The sequence below is a fragment of the Ammodytes marinus genome, assembly GCF_949987685.1.
Source record: "Ammodytes marinus genome assembly, chromosome: 4".
NCBI classification, from domain to species: domain Eukaryota; kingdom Metazoa; phylum Chordata; class Actinopteri; order Uranoscopiformes; family Ammodytidae; genus Ammodytes; species Ammodytes marinus.
Window position 1 is genome coordinate 6,030,846 of NC_137233.1, and position 24,097 is coordinate 6,054,942.

The following is a 24,097-nucleotide window of genomic DNA, read 5'->3' on the forward strand; positions in this document are numbered from 1 at the left end:
GGATGGACGACCAACCGCTCAGACCACTGCAGGTAAACTATCAGTGGAATCTGCTCCCCCTCCATATCCGCTGTGCCACTTCAGTGGAGTCCTTCAAGAAGCTCCTGAAGGCACACCTCTTCTCAGAGGCCTATGACCTCTAACCCGCCCCCACCCCCCTGTGTACACAAACACTGTACTTCCCCCCCTTTTTTGTGAAGCGACCTTGGGTACCTTGAAAGGCGCTATATAAATTCAAATGATTATTATTATATTATTATTATAGTGGAGGAGGAAATATGAACAATCAACTATTTGTGTGGATATGCAACTAACTTACAATAAATGAACACAAAAGCAAACACCAATCCATTTTACATGATTAAATTCACCCAATCAGTGACCACACAAGTAGAGGTACTATTAGCCAAGTCTAGTCGAGTCATCTATATTTATACAGCACATTTATAACAGCCGAGGCGGACCAAAGGGCTGTACAGTAAAATAAGTAAAATACATTACATCCAAAACATCATAAAGACACGTTAAAGCAAGAATTGACACACCTATGGACATTGGTTTAAAAGTATTTCCAGACAACAAGCAAATATGTGAAGTGCCATGAAACCGAAAATGTTCATCCTTTATCTCACCATATGTCTCTCTCTCTCTCTCTCTCCCTCTCTCTCTCTCTCTCTCTCTCTCTCTCTCTCTGTCTCTCTCCCTCTCTCTCTCTCTCTCTCTCTCTCTCTCTCTCTCTCTCTCTCTCTCTCTCTCTCTCTCTCTCTCTCTCTCTCTCTCTGTCTCTGTCTCTGTCTCTCTCTCCAGTCTCCAGAAGTCTCACGGAGGAAGTTACTTCAGATGCCGGGAGCTGTACTTCCCTTCCCTCCCCTCAAGGTGGCGTAATATCTAGGCGTTATATTGTTGGACACCTGGAAATTCTTGTGTATAAAAACCCACGATAAAAAAAAACATTTTCCAAGAATAGGATTGTAACAACGCGGCCATAGTATCTATATTTACATATATGACACATACGAATGACCTTTTGATATTGGGAGCCTTATATTGTGGATACCATAGGATAGCAGTAACACTCATATCTGCCCCCACCAGGTGTTGTCCAATGGGGAGCCGTGCATCCTCTTCCAGGCCAGGAAGCTGTCCCTGCGCTACGAGAGGCAGCGGCACCTGGACCTGACGGAGAGAGCCTTCTCTCCACAGAAACCTGTCGACACCAGCCAGTCTGTCTGCCGCGACGACAAGGCCACGTATGTCCACACGTCTGTCTCGCGCTCACAAGCCTTTACTGTCATCAGAAAATAAAAATAAATAAACTTAAAGATTCAGTAAGCGGAATGGTCCGTTTAGCTAACTTCCTGTCAGTGACTGCAAATAGCAGTCCTCTCCCTCGTCCCCACGTCACCACATTAATGCACTGCGGTCTTCAAACAGCGAGTAATCTAGCATCATCTCAGTAAGTGTGATAAAACATGATAAAAACCATCAAAATAGACATTGGGAAGGATTTTTACCTGCTCCGCCATTGTACGTGCATAAAAATTAACTCATCTGTCGCTCTGCGCGTGCACCTGCAGTGAGACGGGTGCCGGTTTGTAGCGTTCTCTCTTCTGATTGGATATCAGTTTCGGGATCCCAGAAAAGTTTATTTGCAGATTACATGCAGAGCGGGTGACTGAGAGATCGGCTTTATGAAACGTGCACATTATGTAAGTGATCACTGTATGAATAAAGAGCGATTTAACACTTATATTAACATAAATAGATCGCTTACTTCACCTTTAAGATTTAGGCTTTTTCATGATGTTAACAAAAGAAAGATATTGGTTATACAATTGCCAATGGTCAAGAAAGAGTGGTGGTAAGCAAGGATTTAAAGAAGGTAAAGCTCCTAAGAAGCTACAATAAGGTAAAGGGTCATTGCGACTGGACAATAAGGTTGTAGTAACCTTGACATCCAATATGTATTCAGTTCCTTTTTGATACATTGCGCTCATGAGGCATGAGATCACAGTGACTTTGACTTTGGTTCATCCTTGAATTACAGTGGACATTTTTGTGCAAGGTTTGAAGAATATCCCTAGAAGCGTTCATGACACATTTTGATCAAAATAATGACCTGGACAGGCTATCGCGGAGGCATAAAACGTCTAACAGGCTTTCCTAACATTGTTCCAAGTCCAAAGGGGAACAATAATGTATAACCTTGAGTGTCTGACCCTCTGTCTGTCTGTCTGTCTGTCTCTCCACCAGGCTGGTCATGAGGTTTGGAGATGTGGAGGATCTGAGAGACTTGTCCATCAGGTAAGACAAACCGTCTGTCTGCCAGTGAAGCCTGAGGTGAGATCAAATGTTAAAGGGCGGTGAGCTGTTAGGTCATCATGTATGCTACTTATAAGAATGATGAAGTCATCTCTCTCTTTTAAAAAATATATATTTTCGCACCTTGACAGCTCTACAATTTGACAGGCTGAATGGGGCCACTTTAGATAAAAAGTACTTTCATCCATAGCTTAAAGACCTACTTCACCAGTGGGAATATGAAGGTGTATTGAACTCTGAGATCCTATGTAGTATAAATGCGCAAACATTTTTGAAATCGGTTCACCCTAGCCTGAGAAAAGGCAGAAGGAGTTTTTCGGTCTCACTGTCTAACCCTTCATTTTACTATGACATCACATTAGTAAAAATGTAGGGTTAGGATTAACAGGACAGCTGGGCCAAGGGAAGACTGAGGGAAGAAAAACCTCATTCATTATATTATAATAGCGATTTCATAATGATAGAACGCCGGTTCTATATGGGTGAAATATTCCTTTTTAAGGTCAAACTCATCTCAAGGCACCTGTACAGTTCATAGTGAAGTTCATACTGACTCTCTCCTCTTTGCTAACAGACTTCAGATGTCCAACACGTTCTACGAGTCGTCCAGTCAGTGGTGGTTTTCTGTGGACAGCGTGTCTCTGCTCTACAACGTCTCTGAAGAGGCCGTGTTTAATGCCAGTGAGGTGTTTGCTCCGTCCTCGTCCTCCTACCACTGTCTGCAGGTCAGCAGCGTGCACCGCTACAGCGCCCTGCTGCTGCCCGCCACCGAGCATGCGCGCCACTGGGCCATCACCTTCACCAACTTCCAGGTATACGTTCACCCAGCAGAATCACTCTCTATTTAAAGCTATAGTGCGTAACTTCTGTCGCCCCCCCATGAGGAATTTATGAGTAATTACAAACAAAACTGTCGGTGCATCTACATGAGTTTAAGCCTTCAGTGATGGCACATGGATTTTTACCTTCTGCTGTACGTCCAGGTTTTTTTCTTAGCAGTAGAATCAACAACTGAAACATTCTTGGGCTCCTCTTGTGATTTTTCGCCTGTGTCGGGGGGGGGGGGGGGGGCAGTTTGTAAACACTGCCATACTGAGAAATACAGAGAGAGTTTTGTGGAGCTGATAATCAACTTTGTGTCAACTCTTTTTGTGGTGGCTTGAATGTAACCAATATTAATGTAGATGAAAAAGTTAAGCACTATAGTTTCATTAACCCATTTAACCCTATTCACCTGGAGTGTCTCATCTTAACCTTGAAATTTCAACTGCTATTTAACTAACTAAAAACCATCTCTGTCCCGCCCTTCCTTAGATTCAAGCCTTCAACATAACCTCGGGTAGATTCTCCCATGCGAGCGACTGCACCACCTTCCTGACTCCAGCCATCCTAATGGGCCTGGTCACCTCCCTCATCCTGCTACTGGTCCTGGCCTACGCGCTGCACATGGTCATCCACCTCAAACACATCGAGCATGACGACGATCACAAAGTGGAAGTCTACTATCCACAAAACCCCGAGCAATACGAACAGTGCTGTGTGGAGAACTACCCAGAGAAGAATATTCTATAGAGTAACCATAGAGACTATAGAGATAACAAGCTGATTGGAATCACACATCTGGAATGAAGAGAAACTTTCAGCTCATGGATTTAGATTTTTTTAAATATATTTAGTGTGTTTTTTTTATTTGCCTGTTAGTGGATTTCTTGGTTTGCCTTTATGACATCTTTAATAAAAAAATGAATAAAGAAATTTGAGTTCACGTTCTTTTATTTATCATATGTAAAACAACTATGGACCCGTCGTTGGCAGTACAATTCTTTGTTCTGGGGCTCTCTCAAATAATGCAACATACAAATGTATCAAGAAAAAACAAACAAACAAATTTGCAAGTGAAAAATACAATCAAAGATAGAAAATTTGCACATTTTAAATATATGAACGGATATAAGCATAATATGCCTTTGTTTTGTGCTATCTCCCCTCAGTTTTTCTAACTTTTTGGATGTAGGACTGGGCTGAATCACCAAAGCCTATATTGCTTCCCTCTCTACTAGGCTTTACAGTTTATTGTAGCACATTTTCATTACATTTTCTAATGATCCTTTTCAGCAGTCAACGGTAGATTAAAACAGAACATCAGAGAATTCTGGGAATCCCAGGGAAGTTGCCAGTGGCCTATTTGGCTAATCCTATGATAATGTAATGTCTGCCTGTTTAAATAAAGCCTCTAAGAGGCCATTATCCTGGATGAGTAGTTAATGGAGTTTACAAACAGTGATAATAATGCAAAATAGCCACAGGTCAGGGTCTTCCGACATCAATATTATACAACATATAGAGAAAACGTTGGAATGACAATTATGAAACATTTAAAAAAATATGTCATCATCATACTAGCCTATGTAAAAACAGTGTAATAAACACTAATACATACTAAGACGTATAATGGACATGTGTGCGAAATTCAACAGGAATTAGAATGATAAATGTAATCATTAAGTGTTATAAAATTATATAATATTAATCTGACCAATAAAAAAATACATGATGGTGTAATATAAATTCTGTCCTGTTGATGGCAGTGAAACATGCACAGGAGTTAAAGCAGCAGCCTTTGTTATAGTAGAAGAAGAGAAGACTCATGCTGCTGACTTGAGGGAAAGCGATGGCAGACAACCGACCAACTTTTAGTGAATATAGAAACAGTACAAGTTAGTTTACGTGACAGTTTGATTTATGAGGCTCGACTGCTGCTTAGTATCAAACCGGACAGTTGGAGGTTAAATAAAAACTCGACCTTTTTCCATTTTATTAGCGTTTGCCGGTTAGCACCCTGGCTAAGGTCTCACCGTTGACCGTTGCTGATACTGGGTAACACCGTTCACGTCTGCCGTGTGTAGTTAGGGTATTTAAGCTGCTGTTGCCAGGGGCTTCATGTTAAACCTCCTCTCCGCCGCCCTCTCGCTTCTCCCCCGCCGCCTGCTCTCCTCCTCCCCGCGGACTTTGGCCCGGGCCCGCCGCCTCCTCGGCTCCATGGAGCCCGCTGTGGTGAGGTGTCTCCCGGGGGAACCCAAACTCACCATCTCCTTCTGTCTGGAGGGCAGCCACAAGCACATGCTGCGGGACCAGGACGAGACGCTTGGTAAGGTCCTAGCCCGGATCTCCAACGGCATCGCTAAGGGCAAAGGTAGGAAGGCGTTCAAATCAAATCAGTTTTATTTGTATAGCCCAATATCATAAATAGACATTTGCCTCACTGGGCTTTACATTCCGCCCAGTATGACACCCTGCCCTTAGACCCTTAGCTCGGCTGAGAAAAAACTCCCAGTAAAAACCCTTTATCGGGATTAAACCATGTTGAATTTGTGTAAGTAGCCTACATTGTGCATGTATATGATTCATTGTCAGTGTATTCAGTTTGTAGAGTGCATGTCAGCATATATGTGTGTGAACAGTATGTAATGGAATTTGGTACAGCTGCTGTTGTGTCCTTATAGACTGGATGTATTTGTTTTTTTGTATATGTATGTCATGTACAACAAAAAACTAAATACTATGAATATGTCTAATTAATTATGCTCATTGTGTTCTGTCTTCATCAACATTTCCAAGGTAACAAGGCGAAGAAGTCCAAGAAAAACCACAACAAAGGCCAGCAGAGTGAGACCGGAGCAGAGGCTGTTGCCGTGGTGAAGCTGTACCGGGACGGGGATGAGGTGGTGGACACACTGCCCAACTCAGAGGCCTGGCAGGACGGCTGTGTGCTGCATGTGGGGGACGTCAGATATTCGGTGCAGAGAAATGCTCCCACTCTAACCACCGCAGAGCTACCGGTGTCCCTGCTGGCTGAGTTCCCCGTCTGTCCCAAACTGGAGGTGGAGTTTGGGAACCTGCAGGACTGCGAGTTCAAGTGGTACAGAGAAAACGTCCCGTACACAAGGTGATTACACCAAGAGAGGAAGGTGCAATACAACAGCAGCCCTACGCCAAATCCTACTTGCACGACGCTTACAATGTTTGTGTTTACTCTCAGAAATATGTAGTATTGTTTCTCTATTTCGTTAAAACTTCATACAAAGTTACCAATTGTGTGTGTATTGGCGAACACAATTATACTTAATAGAGATGCACGTAATTTAATAATTTTCTCTCGTTTCCCTCTTAGTTCTGAAGCTGCTGAAAAAGTCGCCTCTTCGGATGGCGGCGGTTGGACGGAGGTCGGCAGCGGGCGGTTCCACGTCCCGTCGAATCAGGACATCGGCTTCAGGCTCAAACTGACCTGCACGCCTAGAGACGGAACACGCAGCGGCCCGGGCCAGGAGCTGGTTTCCATGGGAGCGGTGGAGGCGGGACCGGGCGTGTGCACGTTCGATAACCGCCACGCGTACACGCTGAGAGAAGCAGAGTGGCCCGCGGTCAGGGTGGTGACATACAACATCCTGGCTGACGTCTACGCACAGACGGAGATGTCCAAGACGGTGCTTTACCCGTACTGCGCTCCCTACGCCCTGCAGCTGGACTACAGGCAGAACCTGATCAAGAAGGAGCTGGCCGGGTACAACGCTGACATCGTATGTTTACAGGAGGTCGACAAAGGTGATTGATTGATTGATTGATTGATTGATTGATTGATTGATTGATTCTATATATTTCAGACATATCAAAAATACAAAACAAAATGAAAAGTATGAACGTACAATAAACTATATAAATAAATTATTTTTAAATTATTTCACAAAAAAGAAAAAAGAAAACAATTTACATGTTTTGATATGATATAAGTATGAACTTCATTCTACTTGATGCAATGACGAAGAGTTGATTTGGAGAAAAAAAAACACCAACTAGCTGCCTAGAAGCTATAGTGTCTAACTCCTTTCGCCCCCATGAGGAATTCTGAGTAATTACAACAACACTGACCTGACTTACTTCCTGTTCTCTGTTCTCTTCAGGTGTGTTCACGGACAGTCTGTCTCCGGCTCTCGATGCCTTCGGTCTGGACGGAGTTTTCAGGATCAAAGACAAGCAGCATGAAGGACTCGCCACTTACTACCGCAGGTCAGTCAGCAAGCAGCAACAACATGAAGAGATAACTTTTTAAACAGTTTTTTTTACAGTTGTCTTATTTGATAGTTGTTTATTTTAGGAATGAGCCTTTATGTCACGAGTAGGACTGGATATTACGTAAAAGATTGTGAGCCAATAGGACTTGTCTTTCCAAATTGTGTGATTACTGTGGACCATATTGTGATGCAATATATAAATAATGGTCATACTAAGTCTACTTGCTTGTTTTTGAGAAACTCTGATTTTAATAATTAACTTTTTGAATCCATGATGAGGTCATTAAAGATGATATCATGTTTTTCTTCTCAGGTCGAAGTTTCAGCTGGTGAGTCGTCATGACATCGTGCTGAGCGAGGCGTTGACCTCTGACCCGCTCCACAGTGAGCTGCTGGAGAAGGTTTCAGCTAACGGCGCTCTGAAGGGGAAGATCCTGCAGCGGTCCACCGTCCTGCAGGTACCGATACACCTGCTCTACACCTGCTCTACTAGTCCTATTAGGAGATGGCTGTACAGGCTGGTTTCTCACATTTTCTTTTTCACAATATATTTATTGCAGTTTTTTTTTAAACACACACACACACACACACACACACACACACACACACACACACACACACACACACACTCACTAACACACTAACTAACTGCAGCTGTTTTCTCACATTTAATCGGGGAATCAATTAATCTAAAAATAAAATCTTATTAATAGTAAAATATAATGGTTGGTTTGCAGCTACAGTGTTGTCAACCTCCAGCCTTTGTGAATCTGCTTCATGACACTGACTGTTTTTCCTCTGCAGGTCACTGTGCTTGAGGACTTGAATAAACCGGGCAGGAAAGTCTGTGTGGCCAACACTCACCTGTACTGGCACCCGAAAGGTAACTACTCATTCCCCTGTATAAACACACCAGGGTCAACAATGTAAGAGAAGAGAGTTATTGATTGATTGATTGATTCAATTTATTTCAGACATATCAACAATACAAAACTAAATGAAACACAAGAACAAACTCCTAAAAACTGAATTCCTTTCCTTTCAAAGGAGGGAACACTCGCCTGGTGCAGATGGGCGTGGCTCTCAAACACCTGAGTCATGTGATCAGCGAGGTCGCACCTGGAGCTCATCTGATCTTTGGTGGCGACTTCAACTCCACTCCTAGCTCAGGTAACTCCACTCCTAGCTCAGGTAACTCCACAGTAGGATGCTGATTTCCACACTAAAAGTCACGATCAGATGTAGTAGGGTATCCGAGTATCTTTCAGCATGCTGTATTCAACCACATATATTGGGACATCCTAAATCCTTTTCTACCATACAACATGGGGGGGGGGGGGGGGGTATAGCATTGGAACGTAGCTAATGTTTATCTCTCCTTCCTGTGTGCAGGTGTGTTCCAGCTGGTTACCGAGGCAGCGGTTCCCGAGCAACATGAGGACTGGAGCAGCTCCGGCCCTGATGATCTGTGCAGGATGGAGCTCCTCTCCTCTTTCCCCCCGTTGCTTAGCGCCTGCAGCACCCCGGCTTACACTAACTACGTGGGAGGGTTCCACGGTTGCCTGGACTACATCTTCATACAGCCGGACAGCATGCAGGTACTTACATTGATACTGATACCATATACTGTATTGTCCCCCTAAGGAAATTAGTCTTCACACATAATTTAATGCCCCGAAAGTTACAATAACCAAAACAAACAACGGGTAGATCTCTAACCACCAAGGCAAAGTCCTTGCAGCAGGGGCCCCTGTTTGACTCAAGCCCGAACCCTTTGCCCTCTCTCTCTCTCTCTCTCTCTCTCTCTCTCTCTCTCTCTCTCTCTCTCTCTCTCTCTCTCTCTCTCTCTCTCTCTCTCTCTCTCTCTCTCTCTCTTCCCCCCCCCCCCCCCCCTATTTAATTTTGCACTAAACTATCAAATAAAGATTTAAAAAATAAAACTGAAAGCTCCTCGTAGCCACTTTTAAATAAGAAGCTAACATGCTTGGGCTGCTCCGGTGGCGTAGTGGATAGAGTGCGTACTATATTGGTTTCGGCCTTCGTTGCAGTGGTTGCGGGTTCAATACTAGCCCGTGGACCTTTACTGCAGGTCATCCCCCCTCTCTGTATGTCTCCCCATTTCAACTCTGTACTGTCAAATAAAGCTTGGAAATGCTATAAAATAATCTTTAAAAATAAAAAAGCAGCTAACATGCTTGTGTGTGCGCGTGCGTGTCTCTGTCTGTCTGTGTGTGCGTGCGTGTCTCTGTGTGTGTGCGTGTGTGTGTGTGTGTGTGTGCAGGTGGAGCAGGTGATTCCTCTGCCCAGTCACCAGGAGGTCACCACCTACGAGGCTCTGCCCAGCGTGGCTCACCCCTCGGACCACATCGCCCTCATCTCAGACCTGCGCTGGAACGTCTGACCTCAACACACACTGGGACGTTTCTGATAATACATTCTGACTTTGGAATTGTATTTATTCTTAAATGAAGTCTGGACATGGAAACGTGTTCCTGCAGGTTTTTTGTTAAAATGGTAAATGGACTCCACTTGCATAGCTCTTTTGCCAGTTTTATTTTCGCAGACCCAAAGCGCTTTACATTGGCTGCATACTTAGACTAATGAACAACAACGGAAACATGGACAAGAAGTGAACTGGATTAAACTACAATATGTTGTGATTAAGTTCATATTGTACTATCTACAGCACAATACTTCATGAATTTAAATATATACTGTATATAAAGTGTTGGGGTTGTTAAAGGGAAAAGCAATGCGCTGCTCTTTGACTGTTATTCTTCCATAAAGAAATTCCTTACTTTGTTTGGTACATAAAGAAAATAAGTCCCACTGCTGGCCTGTGTCATGCAAGATAATTATGTTCATGTGACTTGTAATGTGTCTTCTCCTCCTGACACATTTTACTACGTGGATACTTATTGGTTTCGATAACCAATGATGAGGTTAATAAAGAAAAAAGATTTAATTGGAAATATTTATTATTGCTATTATGTTTGCCAAATGGGTTGCTCAATTGAGTTTTTTTTAAATAAAGTTTCAATCTATGCCTTAAAGTTCATGCATGCTGTTTTTAATTAAACAAAAAAAAATTTACCTTTTAAATTCTGCTACTTCTAACAACATTTTTTATATTTACTTTTTTATATTAGTCAATCATACAACAATATGGCAATACCATCAGTATTGGTATTAAAAACTGAGAAAAAAAAGATGTATGAATTGTTGTTTTTAATGTTTCTTTGTATGTACTTCCAACGGTTTGCAGTACGGACTGTCCTAATGGATTTACATTTGTGGATAAAAAAGTGAATGTACCTAATATAAATGAATGAAGTAGCCTATTGAACAAACGATTTTTTCTTATCCTCTATTATAATTCCAAAAGTAATTTAGTTTCAGGCTAAATGTTATAGACAGACTGTTTTTGATTCTAGCGAGGCAGCAGCATGTCTCTAGGGATACGGTATGTTATGTCACCGAATTAAAATGTGTATCCATGCTCGTTCATACTATGTAAATTCGCGTGGTTCCATCGCCACGCTGTTTTTCTCTGATTGGTCAGAAGTGGTGACGAGGATGACGAGGAGGGGCCACAGTGTTAAGACGTCAGTGACAGCGGTGAAAGTCACCCTGTCAAGTTTACCACAGCCACCAACCAGAACCGGAAACCAGATTATTTGGCCTACAATAAGAGCATAAACACCATTTACCCCCGACTACAGTTCCAAAAACCTATTCAAATACAAATGTAAGAACATATTAAGCTTGGATATGACATTGAAATCTAAATAAAATGATAACTGAAGGGCACTTTTGGTGATGAAACAATTCAAGTTTGGTTTGGATTTATTGTTGCTATCATATTGAGACAGGGAGCAGCACATATTATAGTTTCTGCTTTTTTTATTCAGTTTGTATCGTATGCTCTCTCATAACAACAAGACATTAGCAACATTTTAAGTTGTATTATGTAAACGAGAAATAACATACAAATAATTAAATACTAAAATAAATTGCTATTGTGAATTAAAGAAAAATCCAACAGAATCTCAATATGGTATGGATTAAAAAACGTCAGTGCTTTTATTTTTGACACTGTGGACTGGATGTTGTACGTGTGACGTGTTGCGTTTACCTAACTTGACGCTATGACGTAGTCTGACCAGCTGGACCGGAAACCAAACACGGAACACGGATTTGAATCCTACGTGTCATTCCCGTAGTTTCAGTCAATCACAAACCTCCTGGAGACTTTAGCTGAGCAAATACGCGTAAGTTATCATCCTATATAATTCTCCTTTCGCACTGACAAAGGCAGGAACAGGATACTATCTTGTTATCAGCTAGTTTGTAGTTTGGTAGGTAAAGTTAGCCGGGTGAGCTAACGTGATTTAGCCTCAATCACTGTTGGTTAACTGTGTCAGAGTTCAAAACACGAGCATGTTTTGTTCTTTCTATACCTCTGGAGCTATAACGTAGACGAGTTTAGACTTTTTCATGCCGCTGTTCATTCATATATTGTGATAATACGGTCGCTAAGGCGCTGTATCACTGAGCGACAGGTGTATGTGCTGTGTACTGAGTTTCTGTGTGTGTCCATGGGGGTGTGTGTGGGTGGGTTTCTCTTGAGTTCACAGTGCAAAACTTGAATACGAATGTCAAATCTAGTTTATTTATAGGCCTATATTACATTAAAAAAGCAATACGTGTAAGTTACAGAGATAAATAAATAGCAATACTGATTATAACGCATCACAAATGGCAGTGAAAAGTAGAAAAAATAAATGAGAAAGTGTCCTATAATACACAATTATTAGCAATGAGAAGGCACATTGCATTATCGAAAACATTTACACACATGTGGAATACAAATAAAATGAGAAAATTCCAAAAGTTAAAAGATGAATAGAATAAAATAAAATAAACTTACAAAATGCCAAAACACTTTAAGCAACCATATAGTGCACTAACAGTACATAGTAAGACTTCCTTTAACATGTTTTAACTTTTATGACTTGAGCACACAGTTTGTGTTCGTCATACTATTGTCTGTTTGTTTTATGAATGAATCATTGGGGTTAAAGGTCAGAAAGAAACAAAGATGGAAACAAACTCATTCAAAACCTTCCGCTACTTTGTCAAATGCCACGTTCATATTCCTCTCTGTCTATACATGAATAACGTTCAGGTTTAACAGGTTTTACACCTAAAGATATTCTGTGTCTTTCTTTAAAGCACACAAAGGATATAGGGTGACGAGTGGGCAGCTCTTGTTTCTGGTGACGTGTTAAGAGAGTAGGGCCTCTCTTAGGACTAAAGGCAAAATATGATTTATTCCACAACAACCGTTTGATGGGTTACAGATAAAAAGAAAAACCTAATATAAATAAATGGAGAGAAGTAACACTCATGCTCCTTTTAAAGAATAGACCATGACGTTTTTCTAATTACCAGAAGGTATCTGCAAAATCCTCAACGACTCTTCTACCATCTGTACAAAAATATTCTGTTTGCACAATGATTAAAGTTTCTTTTTTTAAAAGACGACTCTATTTCCAAATTCAAACAAAGATGGGAGCAAAAATCATCCTTGGACTTTTTAGAAAAACAAAGCAAAATATGTTTGTTTGTTTTTTGTACAAATTTGTAAATGTTTTGAAGGAAACATCGATATATATAAGTGACATTAAAGTTTAAAAAAGTTACCTGGCTATTCGTAAGGTGGAGAAAATATGAGTATAATGCTTTGGCAGGACTTTAAACAACACGTCTCTTTACCATAAAGGCAGCCCATAGTCATTAAAAAAATCTATTTTATTTGAAATTGATTGGTCTGTCATTGAAAGCATCAGTGCTTTGTAAAACCTCTAACATTTCCCTTCATTGTGCCTCCTTCCTTCAGGCTGACTGTTGCTGTGTCGTCATTGATGAGCTGTGGTCCCCCTGGTAACGGTTGCTAACGTCAGAAGCATGAAGGCTTTGATCCTGGTCGGAGGCTACGGCACACGCCTGAGACCGCTCACACTCAGCGTCCCCAAACCGCTCGTCGATTTCTGCAACAAACCAATCCTGCTGCATCAGGTCGAAGCGCTGGTCAAGGTATGGAGGAACACAGAGTTGGTAGAACTGGAATATAATATTCATAAGTATGTTTTTATTAGTGTATACTTGGTACTTGAATTTTTTTTTATTACCTAACCTTAGAATGAGCCTCTTATATCTACAAAGAAGCGGTGCGCTGAGGCCGCCATGTTGCACCATCATGTTTCTAGCACAGAACTGACTAACTTAACGGCCTTACACCTTTTTTATATAGTGGGTGTTCATCGGACATGCACCTGTTTAAAGACAAAAAAATAAGTATTATAGAATAAATAACTAAATACATCTTCACTTGATATTGTGGAAAGACATGATGCCATCTCTATTAACTATAGCTTCTTGTCCTTGAAGGCCACCGTAGCTTCTGTAAATTTGTTTAGGAAGGGAGCGTTGCAGTCTAGAATCTCACCACTAGATGCTGCTAAATACTCCGATACTACAGACTGTGCCTTTAACAAGTTGTGTGTGTGTGTGTGTGTGTGTGTGTGTGTGTGTGTGTGTGTGTGTGTGTGTGTGTGTGTGTGTGTGTGTGTGTGTGTGTGTGTGTGTGTGTGTGTGTGTGTGTGTGTGTGTGTGTGTGTGTGTGTGTGTGTGTGTGTGTGTGTGTGTGTGTGTGTGTGTGTGTGTGTGTGTGTGTGTGTGTGTGTGTGTGTGTGTGTGTGTGTGTGTGTGTGTGTGTGTGTGTGTGTGTGTGTGTGTGTGTGTGTGTGTAGGCCGGTGTGGACCATGTGGTTCTAGCGGTGAGCTACATGTCAGAGCTGCTGGAGAGAGAGATGAGAGTCCAGGAGGAAAGGGTACGTCAGAAAAACCATCCAACGCTTCACACACTGAATGTTTTTCTATTGTGTTTGACCAGTGTAGTAGGTCAGTCTGTTAATTTATCCATGGCTTTCCTAAAGGGTCAATTGTTCACACAAATCCACTTACCCACAGTGGTATCAGGCATGAAGGAAGTGTATGTACAGCCGCAGAGAAAATTAAGAGACCAGTCTGGATTTTTCTTCAATCTTCATCTCTACATTACTTACTACTTACATTATTTCTTATTGTGAATTTGGTAGAAATGTTGTCAGTAGTTTATAAAATAAAATCAAAGTGTTCATTCTACTCAAACATATGCCTTTTAAATAGTAAAACAAGAGACACTGAACATTTGGAGTGGTCTCTTAATTTTTTCCACGGCCGTATCTCTGAGAGGTGGATAGAGTTTAAGCTGTGTCCAAAACAAAATATTTTTTATTTAATTTTTGTATTCATGCTCATTCTGAATGATCCTGAATGTTTGACTGTGTTTCCTCTTCAGCTTGGGATTCGTATCTCTCTGTCTCATGAGACGGAGCCTCTGGGAACCGGTGAGTCTCAGTTTCAATACAAACAAAATCCAGACGGACAGAAACTGTCTCCGCACAACAACAGTGTAGAGAGTCCAACCTAGTGTTCCAGTTTGTAGAGTAGTAGTAGTAGAGTTGCAGTCAGTGTATTCAAGTTTTAAGATATTTATTTGTCAGTTAACACACATGTAAATTCACACAAAGGTTACTCCACACACAAGGTTAAATTAAAGTGTGTGTGTGTGTGTGTGTGTGTTTAAACAAGGAGAAGCAGCTTTCAGTTTTTATGCTCCACATATCTGGAACAAACTCCCAGAAAACTTTCTCTTTTAAATCAAATCTGATGACTTTTCTGTTTCCCTTTTTAACCTATAATTTTTTTTTAAATTTCTAATCATATTTTTAATTTGATTTTCTAATGTCTATTCTACACTTGATGTATTTTAATCTTGGTGTATTTCTTGACCCTGTAAAGCACTTTGAATGGCCTTGTGTCTCAATTGTTCTATATAAATAAACTTGCCTTGTGTGTGTGCAGCTGGCCCCCTGGCGTTGGCTCGAGAGCTGCTGAACGTGGACAACGAGCCGTTCTTTGTCCTGAACTCAGACGTGATCTGTGATTTCCCCTTCAGAGACATGCTGCAGTTCCACCGTAACCACGGCCGCGAGGGAACCATCGTGGTGAGAGAGACAGACATTTATTTATTTATTATATTCAGACTCAAAGATATGAAATCAGAAATAAACTTATTTTCATATTGTTATCCTCAGGAAAATCCGACTATAATTCAGTTTCAGTTTTTAAAGAAAGTGAAACAAACTCCTGAAATGGAAAATTGAAAAGATTAAATGCATAAAAAGCCTCTTCTTCCATCATATTTTTTATTTTTTATCCTGTTGCTGTTGGTCTTTAAACTTTAGGCTTGAGAAGGGAAATCAATCAATCAGTCTGTCCTGACGCTGAAATTACTTTATAGAAAAGAAAGAAAAAAATTGTTTTCCAAGCGTATAAGACAAATGAGAACAAATACTGTATGGAAGGTTGCAGCCGATTTGAATAGAATGTGGATTGGTTTTCATTTCTGCTTTTAAATATGTGTGTGTGTGTGTGTGTGTGTGTGTGTGTGTGTGTGTGTGTAGGTAACGCGGGTGGAGGAGCCCTCTAAGTACGGCGTGGTAGTGTTTGAAGCGGACAGCGGCAAGATTCATCGATTTGTGGAAAAACCGCAAGTCTTTGTTTCCAACAAGATCAACGCCGGAATGTACATCTTCAATCCCAGCATGCTCAGCAGGATCGAGGTGAGACACTCACTCACTCACTCACTCACTCACTCACTCACTCACTCACTCACTCACTCACTCACTCACTCACTCACTCACTCACTCACTCACTCACTCACTCACTCACTCACTCACTCACTCACTCACTCACTCACTCCCTCACTCACTCACTCACTCACTCACTCACACACTCACTCACACACACACACACACGCCGATGGAGTAACAAGTTAATGTTCAACAAACAAACAAAAAATGCTCTCTAATGAACCTTTTGATTTTCATTATTAAAACTGCCATGTAATAATATAATGTGTGTGTGTGTGTGTGTGTGTGTGTGTGTGTGTGTGTGTGCGCGCGCGTGTGTCTAGCTGAGACCAACATCGATAGAGAAGGAGATATTTCCTGTCATGGCGGAGCAAGGACATCTGTACTCCATGGAGCTACAGGGTAAATATTATTATTATTACTACAACACCACAATCTGTAAGACACACACGTATATTTAATAAATGGCCAAAATAAACTAATATTTTAATTGTAAGTCACTCTGTTAATTATCAATTCGTCATTTTAATTGATTCAATTGTTTGATTTTATGAAAAACTTTTGGTCACTTAAAAATTCAAATGAACCTAAAACTACATTAAAAAAATCTGAGTTGTTATTTTTGCCCCAGTAAAATAAAAATACACTATATTTTTCCCCGCTGTTTTCTCAGTGAGGAGGACATTCAATATGTAAGCGGATAATACCTATATATTATACAAGTGGGGTGTTATTTATTTTTTATAACACACAGTGACATCACAAAAACGAAGTCAGGCTTTCAAAGACACACATACGATGTCGGCGCTAGTAAACAAACCAGCAGATTTTATCTGTATCTCTTTATTTGGAGCTCAAAGTGAAATCTGAGACAGCCAGTGGGTTTGTAAACTGTTTGTGATAGTTTTACTTTTCACTGCTGTTTTCTCTTTCATATAACAGTCGTCTGTACTGGAGGTTTGTTTACCACATTGTCGTTTGCCGGTTGCTGTGGCAATTGTCTCATATTTTAAGCTCACAGACATAAAAGGGAAATGAATCTCCTCATCTAACTTTTGACAAGACAGCAACTAATCTTTTATCCCAAAAGGACTTTAGATTATTATTTAATTTATGTAAGACTCATTATGGCAATACGATAAAGGATTACATACATATTGTGTGATGTTGACCCGTGTGCCCGCTCTGGTTTCTGCAGCTCACAGCTCCACCAGACGTAAGTGTTTGGGTTGTTTGTGTAGTTCTGGAGAGGAATCGTTTGTAGAGAAGCATCGAAACCAACAAACAAAGACTGTTTCCATTCATTTAAATTGTTCTTTCTGTAATGTTTAGATACAAATAATGTGTGGAGTGTGGAATCGGTGCTTTTCTAGATCCTCATTCTTCTCTGGGAGCGATAAGCTTTGTCTGAAGCAGCTGAACCTCACCCGTTGTAGATTACCACTCCTGGTTTTGTGTCCTTGTTTCCATTTAACTAACTAACTGTATCTCTCTATACCGTCTGTCTGTCTGTTATTTTTGTATGTCTGTTTTCTGTCCGTCTTTCTGTCTGTTGTTTTGGTCGGTGTGCAGGTTTCTGGATGGACATCGGTCAGCCCAAAGACTTCCTGACAGGAATGTGCATGTACCTCCAGTCGGTACGGCAACACGCTCCGGACAGGCTACGCACAGGGCCAGGTTTCCTAGGCAACGTTCTGGTGGTGAGTTCTGCTCGTCAAACGCTTCTTGTCTCATAAAAAAAATTATATAAAAAATGTTTAAAGCCTCTGGAAAACTGGGCTAGAATATAAAAATCAATAAATGCTATCAAAGTCAGGTGTCTTAATAAAACCTTTTACAAAACTGATTGAAAATAAATGTTCGTAAGTATTATAAAACCTAGTTAATATACATAACAGCTTTTTGACTGTCTAGGCTGTATGACAGGACTGTGTGGACTCTGCTGTATCAAACAGTCTGTTCATGGCGAAAGTCATTGTTTTTATAGAACCTTCTTGCAGAGAACTGCTGCGATTGGTTCTACACGTAATTTCTATAAAGTTTATCAAACTTAATCACATATGTTTATATCTTTATATGGATCGTTAAATATACCTATAACTCTTTTCAGATGCTTTACTATCATGCAACTATCTCCCCAAATGACATAGTAATATAATCCTAAATCCCTCTCTCTTTAGGACCCCACGGCTCAGATTGGGGAGAACTGCACCATCGGTCCCAACGTGTCCATCGGGGCGGGCGTGGTGGTGGAGGACGGGGTGAGGATCAAACGCTGCACCGTGATGAAGGGGGCAAGGGTCCGCTCCCACTCCTGGCTCGAGAGCTGCATCGTGGGCTGGAGCTCCTCTGTGGGCCAGTGGGTGAGTGTTTCACAGACCTCACCAACATTTCAAATCAAATCACTTTTTATTTATATAGCCCAAAATCACAAATAAATTATTATGTAAACAAAGGGTATGTAAATCAAGGGGGCCCACCGTAGCTAGCAACATGTCTGATCAAGACCCTAGGAGGCTGTGAATAAACACTGGATTTTTTTCTTAAGCGCACACACAGTATGGACAGGTAGCGATATTCACTGATTTTGACAAAAGTGATTTTGAAAACAAGATTTCTCCGGAATAGCTGACTCCACTTTTAAAGTTGAAAGTTCTTTATTGTGCATTGTAATAAATTAAATACTGTACACGATATTAAATGTTACATTAACCTCATACAAGCCTAACAAACATGTTTAATCTTGTGGTGAGGTGTGCTGATGCCTTGTCTGTCTGTGTGTGCTCAGGTTCGTATGGAGAATGTGACGGTGCTGGGGGAAGATGTGATCGTGAATGACGAGCTTTACCTGAACGGAGCGAACGTCCTGCCGCACAAATCCATCAACGAGTCGGTCCCAGAGCCTCGCATCATCATGTAGCGTCACCACGGTGATAGTGGAGCGGAAAAGACCAGCGCCTTTTTTTTAAAATGAACTCAGCTGATCACCCCACACTGTGCCAGAGAGAGAGAGACACACACACACAAACACAGAGAGAGTGTGTGTGTGTGAGAGAGAGACACACACACACACAGACAGACAGAGAGAGAGTGAGAGAGACACACACACACAGGGAGAGTGTGAGAGAGAGAGAGATGGCCAGGCAAGGTTTATTTTTTTCATTTTTTAAAATTAATTTGGACTTGTTTTTTGACCCTGCTTGGCTGCACCGTCCATCAATCATTGAAAAGTAAAAACGCTAATGTTCCGAGTGTGGCGGATGTAAAACGTCTCACGTGAACACCGCTTTAAAGGCGGAGTCAGCCATTTTGGGGAACGCTTGTTTACATACCAGTTTACAAAGCCTAGGCTGTGTATTAACACTGGTTATTTTTTCAGTACATACAGTACAGGAATGTAGCGGATAGCCAGGCGATATTCACTGATTTTGACAAAGTGATTTTGACAACAAGCGTTCTCCAGAATCACTGACTCCACCTTTAAATGGAGAGAATTCTAGGGAAGTGTTGATATACCAGGGGTGGTTGTCAGTCGGATGGTGGAGGGACTAATGTGAAGTTATTGGGGCCGAGTGCTGGGGGTTTGAGAGCGATATGAACACTGTTGTTTATATTCACTGTGCATTTACATTAACTGGACAGCTACAGAGGATCAGTGAGCTGGCTTTGAAGGATTAAACTACATCTAGAGATGTAGAGATCATGTCTGAAGACACTGACATTTCTCATCTGACAGACTGGAGAAAATGCAGTATTTGTTTGAGGTAAAACTGCATTAGTAGATTCATGTTTGGCCTCTAGGGGGCAGCAGTACAAGCTGTGAACACCACATCTAACACAAACCCTGCGTTCCAATACCCATACTTCACTACTATTTAGTACGCCAGAAAAAGATTTAGGATGTCACAATACATGCACGTTAATTTTAGTATGCTGAAAATACATACATGCATTTTGGAGTATTCGTCTTTATTCTTCACATTTCTCGACATAAGGAAAATAAATCTGCCTTATCTGATTTTTTTTTTCTCTCTCCTGTGGCCCTAAAACTCTTCTGTCCTTTAGTATGTAGTGTAGTAAAAAGAAAAAGTATGTGATTTGGAACGCAGGGAAAGAGTTGTTCGGTGAATATTTTAGCAGAGATTTAAGAGTGATTATTAAACATCCAGTAATCACAGAGGAACACTATCATCCAATCGGAGTCGAGTCTTTGTCCACCTGATGAATGTAATTTGATACGTTCATATGTAAGTATAATAATAATTAGTGCAGATTTGATCAGGTATAACTGGGTGTAGGGTTTGTTCCCCTTGTTGAACTACAAATTCTCGTTTTGCTTTTCATCATGAAAACTGTGCTGCAATGCCAAAATGGTTACTGCTCTGTATAAAGTGAAACAAAAATGTAGCAGATTTTTATAGCAAACTGCAGTTTATAAGGAAGGTTTACTTATATTCAAGTTTGATTTTCAATTTTTCTGCTTTGAATATATTTTCAATTCAAGTGTAATGTTTCTAGTAGCTCATAACTTCTTGAAAATACTGTTTTTGGCTGAATACACCTGGCTGAAGTAATGTACAGGTGTACGGCAAGACACTGTGACATCACACATTCGGGTTTGTTTATGGGTGCATCAGAGGTAGAAGTGAAATGGGAAACTTTCAACGAGACATTAAATAAGTTGAATTTCTTTCTCTGATCAATTCTGATTTGATCGTCCAAAAATATCTAATAAGAAACTTGATGATGAAGTCTTCAAGTTCAAATTGACGAATCCTGTCTATTCCTCTTTACACACCAGGAAACAAAATGATTTAAAGGATTAAAAATGGAAATTCTACTTTGCTATTGTCAGAAATGTGTCTCTAGTGAGTGCGGCTAAAAATGTTTGTTAAGTTTAGTTCATTCTGTTCCCGGTAGCAGCACTACCGTCTGGCTTAGCTTGCATTTGGATAAAAGAAAAGCATTTTTACCATCTATTATTTGAAGGAGCACCAGATTAATTGATTGATTTTTTTAAAATCGGGAATTAACCATTATTCTCAAATGTTTAGCCAACATGGATCATAAGTCTTTAATGTGCTCAGAAATATGGAAATCTGAAAATCCAGAACTTCATGTCAACTAGTCAACTCCAACCGACCTCAATTTATGGACATTGTGGTGAGATTTCTTTGTGAATTTGGTTGGATGGGTCCTACTCAAATGAAGCCCTCCTGATTTGTGTCACCCTTGTTGTAAAAAAAAAAATGTTTTAACTTTCAAACAGATGATGTTAAATCAACAGATGCGGCTTGACACTGTTAAAATGAATTGTTAAAAGCTTCACAGTTTAAAGTTTGTGGAGCTTTTAAGTCTGTATTTTTATCTCTTCTTCAGTAGCACAGATGCACAGATATGTTTGTTTCTGACCTTGAAGACATGCAAAATCAAACTGATCTCTGAACAATTTGCAGTGCTTCCATGTTATGCAGTTAGTGTTAAAAACAGTTGAACGTGTAAAGACTTTAACCTTGATGAATGAATGAAGTCTATCCTTGTAATGAAGTCTCTTTTTTAAAGAAATAATATAATCTATTGATCATATCTCGTCTTGTCTCTTTATGTTAAGGTGTCGCTACCCTCATCACAAACGGCATGTTTTACTCATCCTGCTGTTGTTTACTAAGCAGGGAATGTCTAATGAAAGATTCTCTCAAGTTGCATTATGGGAAATGTAGGATCCAGTGTTTTTCAGTGTTACCAATATTTGGGGCTAAAAGTCAGGATATCTGCCCATTTGATTCAACTATTTTTTTTTCTGTCTCAAATAGGCTACCAAAACTTTTTAGAGATTCAAAACTTAATCACTGGAATGTTATTGCAAAATAATCAAAACCACACCACTACAATGTGTAGTGATGTTTTATGATAACTGACCATCACACAAAAATAAGAAAAAATATGTTAAAACATTGTTTTAAAATAGAATAACTCGAATGTCCAAACATTCTGACTTTTTCTTGATTGTCTTTATTCTCAAATGATTCAAATCATAGATATTCAACTCAATATTTGTTTTACCTTATTTGCTTTAAAATCACAATTAAAAGTAGTAAAAATACCATAACAATCTGTAATGTACGAATGGTTTACATTTTAAAAATCTGCAATGTAAGTATGGTTTACATTTTAAAAACTTGTCACCTTCATAAAGTCTTAACTATGTCAAAAGAAGTCACGCCTCTGCTTACACAACTGGCAGAATTAAATCAAAACTACTACTAGAAATAAAAATGATCAACTAGTTACAAATAAGCCAAAGAATATATAACAATTCCTCAAAATCGGTCGCAATTTCCCCCCAAAATAATAAAACAAGTAAAACTGAACTGATTGGTTAATCACATATTAATATATGTGATGTATTACAAGAAATTTCAAAGTTATGATTAAGGTAATTTAAAAAATAACACAGTGTCTCCATTACATAGATCATTTCCCAAATGTAGAAGGTCCTGTTGAGTGTATTATCACAATCGTTGTTATATGTTGTATTCATGTACAAAAATCATATGTGTTGATGTATTATCTGATTAAAAGAATTTCAATCTCAGAAGTAAATATTTAGCATTGGAAGAGCTCCTCAATAGTATACGGTACAAACTGTTACTTTATCATCTTATCATTATTGTATGAACAAACATTATCATTATGCTCTCTCTTTCACAATTTTCACCATCACAATTTTTTAGAAGGAGAGGAAAATTATGGAAGCTGAATATTAAAGTGGTTCTCTGAGGTCTATGGAAAAGATAATTCCCCCTGAGAAAGAGCTGGCACTTCTTGGATGTTCAGAGACTGCTTTGAGTTACGCATCTGAAGAACAACAAGCACTGATGCTCGGTATGGTGGGTTCTAAGGACATCCACACCCCTCTCCTTTTTTCTCTCTTTTTTGTCTTGTTCATGTTTTGAACTTTGGATGTAAAACGCGTGTCCTAATTCCTCACAGAAAATGTTTTATTAATAAAAAATAAAAAAAAGGAAAAAGATAAGAAAAGCTATCAGAGCTACAGTGACCAACTCAGAGTTATTTAGCATGGCTATTTTCAGTCCAACCCTGAAGGTCATGTTGCCCAAGTGTTTGGCCTCGTCTATCAGAGCTCCAGAGACCAGCTGTGGATCATCCAGCAGGGGGCGCTGCTGGACTCTTTCCACTGCAGCCTTGTAGTTCTGCAGGAATGAGACGTCTTTAGCTCTCAGCTGCTCCTCTGTGGCTCTGACTGTGTCTGGGCGGGGTCTTTTCCTTCATCATCTGGGTCTTCTGTTCCACTTCGTCCCTCAGAGCAGAGATCCTGGCCTTCTCTTCCTCCTCTAGAAACTGGTGAAGCTTCCTAAACTGATCCTTAATCTGCCTCTCTGTGCGTTGGGCCTGGTCCATCATGTGCATTTCTGTTAGTATACCCTTTCCTTTCATTTCTTTTTTAAAGAACTTACATTTCACCCGTAAAGGCGTCAGGGTTTTCTGGAGCTCCTCTCTGTGATCCTTTGCTGCTTCATCGATGGGTCTGAATTTGTGGTTGTTGTGGGTTTTTGAATCTCGACAGACGAGACAAACTGGTTGCTGATGGTCCAGACAGAAGAGTCTGAGTTTCTCATTGTGCAGACTGCAGAGCGGCTCAGACCCTGATGAAACTCTCTGGTCTCTCTCTCGTAGGAAAGTCTCACACAGGTTCTTCAACGCCAGGTTACATGTAGGATCATTCAATAAATGTCTTGCCTTACAAACTGGACAGTCCTTTATCTCTTTCTCTGTCCACCATGTCTCCAGACAGTCTTTACAGAAACTGTGGCTGCACGACAGAACCACAGGATCTTTGTAGATTTCATGGCAGACCGGACAGGAGAAATTCTTTTCTGTTTGAAAGGCCATTGTTTTTTCTTTGAGTAAAGTGTCAGCACA

The 24,097-nt window shown here is 40.4% G+C and overlaps 2 protein-coding genes across 2 annotated transcripts; both read left to right on the forward strand.

The window, feature by feature from the left end:
• The first annotated feature begins 4,970 nt into the window (after positions 1–4,970).
• pde12 (phosphodiesterase 12) lies at positions 4,971–10,429 on the forward strand. The gene is made up of 9 exons (XM_080026156.1): positions 4,971–5,515; positions 5,941–6,268; positions 6,494–6,924; positions 7,281–7,386; positions 7,705–7,849; positions 8,196–8,274; positions 8,439–8,561; positions 8,784–8,989; positions 9,673–10,429. The coding sequence occupies exons 1-9, from the start codon at positions 5,263–5,265 to the stop codon at positions 9,790–9,792; spliced, it is 1,791 nt and encodes a 596-aa protein (XP_079882282.1). The 5' UTR covers positions 4,971–5,262; the 3' UTR covers positions 9,793–10,429.
• Positions 10,430–11,563: 1,134 nt separating this feature from the next.
• Positions 11,564–21,691, forward strand: gmppb (GDP-mannose pyrophosphorylase B). Its single transcript, XM_080026043.1, has 10 exons — positions 11,564–11,662; positions 13,294–13,490; positions 14,207–14,287; positions 14,797–14,845; positions 15,363–15,505; positions 15,965–16,123; positions 16,477–16,555; positions 17,726–17,853; positions 18,334–18,516; positions 18,942–21,691. Exons 2-10 carry the CDS (start codon positions 13,362–13,364, stop codon positions 19,071–19,073), a joined length of 1,083 nt encoding a protein of 360 aa, XP_079882169.1. The 5' UTR covers positions 11,564–11,662; positions 13,294–13,361; the 3' UTR covers positions 19,074–21,691.
• Positions 21,692–24,097: the final 2,406 nt, after the last annotated feature.

What these genes read in the sequence shown, in the direction of transcription:
- gmppb (XM_080026043.1), top strand. Translation starts at nt 13,362, where the DNA reads ATGAAGGCTTTGATCCTGGTCGGAGGCTACGGCACACGCCTGAGACCG. An exon ending in TGAGAGTCCAGGAGGAAAGG is followed by an intron (nt 14,288 to 14,796) that starts GTACGTCAGAAA and finishes TTTCCTCTTCAG; the next exon opens with CTTGGGATTCGTATCTCTCT. An exon ending in GACGGAGCCTCTGGGAACCG is followed by an intron (nt 14,846 to 15,362) that starts GTGAGTCTCAGT and finishes GTGTGTGTGCAG; the next exon opens with CTGGCCCCCTGGCGTTGGCT.
- pde12 (XM_080026156.1), top strand. Translation starts at nt 5,263, where the DNA reads ATGTTAAACCTCCTCTCCGCCGCCCTCTCGCTTCTCCCCCGCCGCCTG. An exon ending in TTTACAGGAGGTCGACAAAG is followed by an intron (nt 6,925 to 7,280) that starts GTGATTGATTGA and finishes TGTTCTCTTCAG; the next exon opens with GTGTGTTCACGGACAGTCTG. An exon ending in CCTGTACTGGCACCCGAAAG is followed by an intron (nt 8,275 to 8,438) that starts GTAACTACTCAT and finishes TTCCTTTCAAAG; the next exon opens with GAGGGAACACTCGCCTGGTG.